The 5,196-nt window shown below is 39.4% G+C and overlaps 1 protein-coding gene across 1 annotated transcript; it reads left to right on the top strand.

The window, feature by feature from the left end:
- The first annotated feature begins 770 nt into the window (after nt 1-770).
- Nucleotides 771-4,857, top strand: LOC143283903 (uncharacterized). The gene is made up of 2 exons (XM_076590316.1): nt 771-900; nt 932-4,857. Exons 1-2 carry the CDS (start codon nt 814-816, stop codon nt 1,187-1,189), a joined length of 345 nt encoding a protein of 114 aa, XP_076446431.1. The 5' UTR covers nt 771-813; the 3' UTR covers nt 1,190-4,857.
- The last annotated feature ends 339 nt before the right edge of the window (nt 4,858-5,196 follow it).

The raw sequence follows: 5,196 nt of genomic DNA, 5'->3' as shown, positions 1-5,196 counted from the left end.
AAACTTGAAAACTTGTATACCCTTCCGTACAGTGAAAACGTTTCTTTACGCTTCAAGCTCCAAACCCTTATACGCACTGCCATTGGAAACGTTTTCAATTGGGGCATTTCAGGATTTCTCAGACCAGATAACAGATGGAAGAGAGTCTATTTTAGTTCGTTATGACGTGCAGTGAGCAATTATTACACAGATTTTGTCAACAGCGCGATTTGTTAACTTGTGCAGCGTAACAACTCTCTCTTTCTCTCTCTCCTGCACTTCTGACAAAGAGATAGGGGCGTGCGAAAAAGAGGGAGAAAGAGAAAGAGAGGGAGAGATTAAACAAACAACGTTTTAATATACTTTGTCACAGTCACACAAAAAGTTCAAGCCACAAGAAAAGCCATGTTTATTTACACTGATGTGACCACACAAAACAACCCCCACACACGCGGAATGTGCCCAGAAAGTAGTGGTCATCCAACACACTGCTGAAATAATTCCAAAGTAAAACCTTGACATCTGTCAGTATATCACTGGGGGAAAAACCAGATAGGGTGAGGTAGAGAGAATGGGGTGGGAGGATAACACACGTGTAGAAAGGAAAAAGAACGTGCTGGATAAAGGGAAAACGATATATGTACACAAGTGCTGGGTAAATTAAACGGGGCAGCAACAAGTGCTGGAAAGGGAAAAAGAACTTCAGAAGTTAGCGAAAGGAAAAACAACTTCTACAAATGCTGGAAACAGGAAAACGAACATCTACAATTACCGAAGAGAGGAACATCTACAGGTGCTGGTGAGTGGAAAGAGACCATATACAGGTGCTGGAGAATGGAAGAAAAGGACATCTACAGGTGCCGGAGAAAGGAAAAAGAACATCTACAGGTGCTGGATAATGGAAGAAAAGAACATCTACAGGTGCGGGAGAATGGAAAAAGGACATCTACAGGTGCTGGAGAATGCAAGAAAAGGACATCTACAGGTGCTGGAGAATGAAAAAGGACATTTGCAGGTGCTGGAGAATGGAAAAAAGAACATCTACAGGTGCTGGAGAATGAAAAAGGACATTTGCGGGTGCTGGAGAATGGAAAAAGGACATCTGCATGTGCTGGAGAATGAAAAAAGAACACCTACAGGTGCTGGAGAAAGGAAAAAGGACATCTACAGGTGCTATAGAATGGGAAAAAAGGACATACGCAGCTGGTGAAGAATCGAAAAAGACACCTGCAAGTGCTAGAGATGGGAAAAAGACACCTGCACGTGCTAGACAAGGGAAAAAGAACATCTACAAGTCCTGGAGAACGGAAAAAGAACAAGTGCTGAAGAAAGGTCAAGGACACCAACAAGTGCTGAAGAAATGGGGAAATAACATCTACAAGTGCTGAAGAAGGGGGGAATAACATCTACAAGTGCTGGAGAAAGGGGAGATAACATCTACAAGTGCCGGAAAAAGAAACAATAGAGAACATCAAAAGGATGGAGAGGGGAAAAATCAACATCAACAATGGTCTGACAGTGGAAAAAAGAAACATATACAAAGGCCAGAAAAATGGTAAACACCTTCATCAAACCCACGATGTATCACATCAAAAGCTTACCACATCATTTTGTGACCGGCTCCAATGAAATACTGTGTACATGTTGAGACACAAAGTCACACTGTAAATAGTTACAAAAGTGTGGATCCGCACACAGGAAGGGGTGGGTGGAAGGGGACTGCAAATATCAGCACTCTTCTAATCATCTGTATTTCATGTCAGTCCCCGTGCAAAACGAGCAAAAAATAGCTAAAAATAAAACACAAGCAAAATCGTTCCTTTCTTTGCCCCAAGGTGAAATCTCTCGCAAACATAATTGAACAGAGTGGAAGGAATATACACGAAGACGCAAAACGATATCAATACCCCTTTGTCATTTTCTCTGAATCCGTCTCCTCCCTCCGGATTCTGTCCATCACCATTTTACATAACTGGGTGGTTCTGACATATGCAGGGAGCTTGCTGTTTGTAAAAAACTGTAAAACCATCATGAGACTGTCTATATTCCACATAGAGGTTAGATTGCTTCCATAGACAGTGTTCGTTGATAGACTTGTAGATCGTATAAGTAAGTTTGTTTTTGTTTTCACTATGTCATCATTTTTTTAACGCAAACATTCCGCACAATTTATGTGCATTTCTTCCACAAATACCTGGTCTCACTGACTCACATTAGAGTGGTGAACAGAATCGAGGCTTGGGTCACCAATACTACACCCACTGATGTTCTCTGTCTGTTATGTGAATCATACCAACATGCACTCCCTTAGCAATTCTCCTCTCTTCAAAATATGATGAAGACGGGTCATCAAAATGGCACACGAAAAAAGTGAGGCTGCATTCTGTGATACATATCCTTACATGTGATGTGTTTGTGTGTGCTTGTGTTCATGTTCACATTTGTGTGTGTGTGTGTGTGTGTGTGTGCGTGTGTGTATGATCGTGTGTGCACACACGTGCATGTTTGTGTGTATGTTGATGTGCATGCAGCCAAACATGCATAATGTGTACATAAGTGCCCAGAAATACATTCAAAGAAACCAGTTCAATTTGCAAGTGAATATACATGTCTTCCATCCTTTTCTTTTTTCTTTCTTTCTTTAACAGAACTGCAGAATGCTTGCATTGATAGAACTGAAACCACACAATAATCAATCATATCCAGTAACCAGCATCTTCTTTTTTCTTTCTTTAACATAACTGCAGAATGCTTGCATTGATAGAACTGAAACCACACAATAACCAATCATATCCAATAACCATTATCTTCTTTTTTCTTTATTTAACAGAACTGCAGAATGCTTGCAATGATAGAACTGAAACCACACAATAACCAATCATAGACAGTAACCAGCATCTTCTTTTTTCTTTCTTTAACATAACTGCAGAATGCTTGCATTGATAGAACTGAAACCATACAATAACCAATCATATCCAATAACCAGCATCTTCTTTTTTCTTTCTTTAACAGGACTGCAGAATGCTTGCATTGATAGAACTGAAACCACACAATAACCAATCATATCCAATAACCAACATCTTCTTTTATCAGAACACAAATCCACAACAAAATATTAATCCATCAAAACAAATGATATGTGGTACGGATGCAAATGTACTTCAGTAAAATAAATCAAGAATCTGCATTCACCTAAAACAAAAAGAACTAAACTAAACTAACCTAGAGGTTAAAAATCAACAAAGATGCAATACATATTTGCACCAAAGAAAGACATGGTTTGTAGAGGAAGGGAACATGGCCAAATCGTCAAAAGAACCAATATGTCTCAAAACATAATGTGTATGACAGTTGAACAAACTATCACATAAAGTAAGGATTGTGCTTCACTGCACACACACACACACACACACAACTACTACCACCACCACAAACAAAAACAACAGCAAAAATCTGGGAAACCATATCTTTATAAGACTGTCAGACACCTTTATCTATGCATACTCAAGTTCAGCAGACTACATGCAGATGTGGACTTGCCATGTGTAGAGATGTATTAATTCATAACTGCTTTGCCCAGTTATCTGTGTTGCTTCAAAGTGAATCAGTGTATAAAATAACTATGACTATAAAGCAATCATCATGAAAACAATTTTCGACAAACCAGAACACACACACACACACACACACACGCAAACACACTATCACTTACAGAGTAAAACCAAAGACATACACACACAAACATAAACAATGAAGTGGATAGTTATGAAGCAAACAGTGAGTAATGTCAAGACAGAAGACAGAAATTAATGCAGAGAAGAACAGCAAGAGAAAATACATCAGTCTTCTGGCTAAAATGGAGAAGAATATCTAAAGAGATGAGAGTGTTTGTTTTTTATTTTAACACTGACGCAGACACAGATCTATTTCTTACTGTTTCAAAGGCCTAACACAGGAGTTGGGTTGTATACACATCAATACATGTCTCATCAGTGGTTACAATTACTATGAGCTTGTCTCCTCATAGCTTTTGTAGTTCCTGATATAATCCGTACTATTCAGTCTTGTCATTCAAACATTCACAGTCAAAACAGGTTATTATACAGACTCTGTTGATAGACGTAAGCCAATATGGAAAAAGTAATGCAACCCAAGCATAAAAACAATCAAACAAGCACAAGTGACACTTCCACAGTTACAACTATGCCATTTTCACACCTACAACTGCTAATATTTCACCCATCAGTAGAGCTTTTGCTTGTGAAACAAAACAGATGATTGTGAATGTGCTTTTTTTCCCCAAATAAACCATAAATGTGGATGAGTTTTAAGTGCCACCAGCATAGCAAAAAGATTAACGGGATCTCTACATGTATACAGAGCAAGCAGGCCATTGGTAAACTGAAGGATGATGCACTTTGCACATAACGCAGACTAACACAGAAACATCTCAACATAGGCATGTGCTGTGCAACACATTCTGGCAATAAGCAGGACATAGCAAAATAATCTTCAATAGTTTCTGGCCAGACTACAGAACACTGCACTGCAGTGTTTTTCTACAGTCCCTGGACCATCACATTTCACACAGTTTGTAGCAAAGACAAGTGCAGGAATATCACAGACACAGGCATTATGCAGTTTAGGCAGACTGGCCGTGCCCCATAAGATAAAATGTGGAGTGTTGGCCTGGTGGTTAAGTACTCCAGAGCAAAAAGTCCTTGGTTTGAATCCTGCCTGAATCAGGGACTTGTCTTCCCTTCCATTCAATCTTGAGGAACGGCTGCTTAATGGTTGTCCCTAACAACGTTTTGTGTGTAGATGTGGGATTTTGTTGTCTGTCGTTTTTTGTCCTATCATTTCATGGGCTGTGATTATCACATTCACCCACAAGACTTTTCATGCATACTGTTTCACCACACCATTACGGCAGCCATTATCTGCTTTCAAAAGTGGGTGTGTTTATGTGTCAATAAATTGCATAATGCTGATGTGTATCAAAGGACCTTTCATGTGTGTACTTTATCTTTTCTCACATGTACACAATACATAGATTAAGGCACTTGCAGGTCTGCACACATGTTGACCTGGGAGATCAGAAAATATCTCCACCTTTCAAAGATCTTATAGGAAAGAAATTCACTCACACTGGGAAATGTAACTTACACACAGTCAACACAACACTTCATTGTACCAGCCTGCTCTCCTCTTGATGAG

Source organism: Babylonia areolata, chromosome 7, assembly GCF_041734735.1.
Source record: "Babylonia areolata isolate BAREFJ2019XMU chromosome 7, ASM4173473v1, whole genome shotgun sequence".
Lineage (NCBI taxonomy): Eukaryota > Metazoa > Mollusca > Gastropoda > Neogastropoda > Buccinidae > Babylonia > Babylonia areolata.
This window is presented reverse-complemented; position numbering and strand designations above follow the sequence as displayed.

Coding starts and splice junctions, on each gene's coding strand:
- LOC143283903 (XM_076590316.1), top strand. CDS start 814: ATGGAAGAAAAGGACATCTACAGGTGCCGGAGAAAGGAAAAAGAACAT. Junction 901..931: donor GAAGAAAAGAACATCTACAG/GTGCGGGAGAAT, acceptor GGACATCTACAG/GTGCTGGAGAATGCAAGAAA.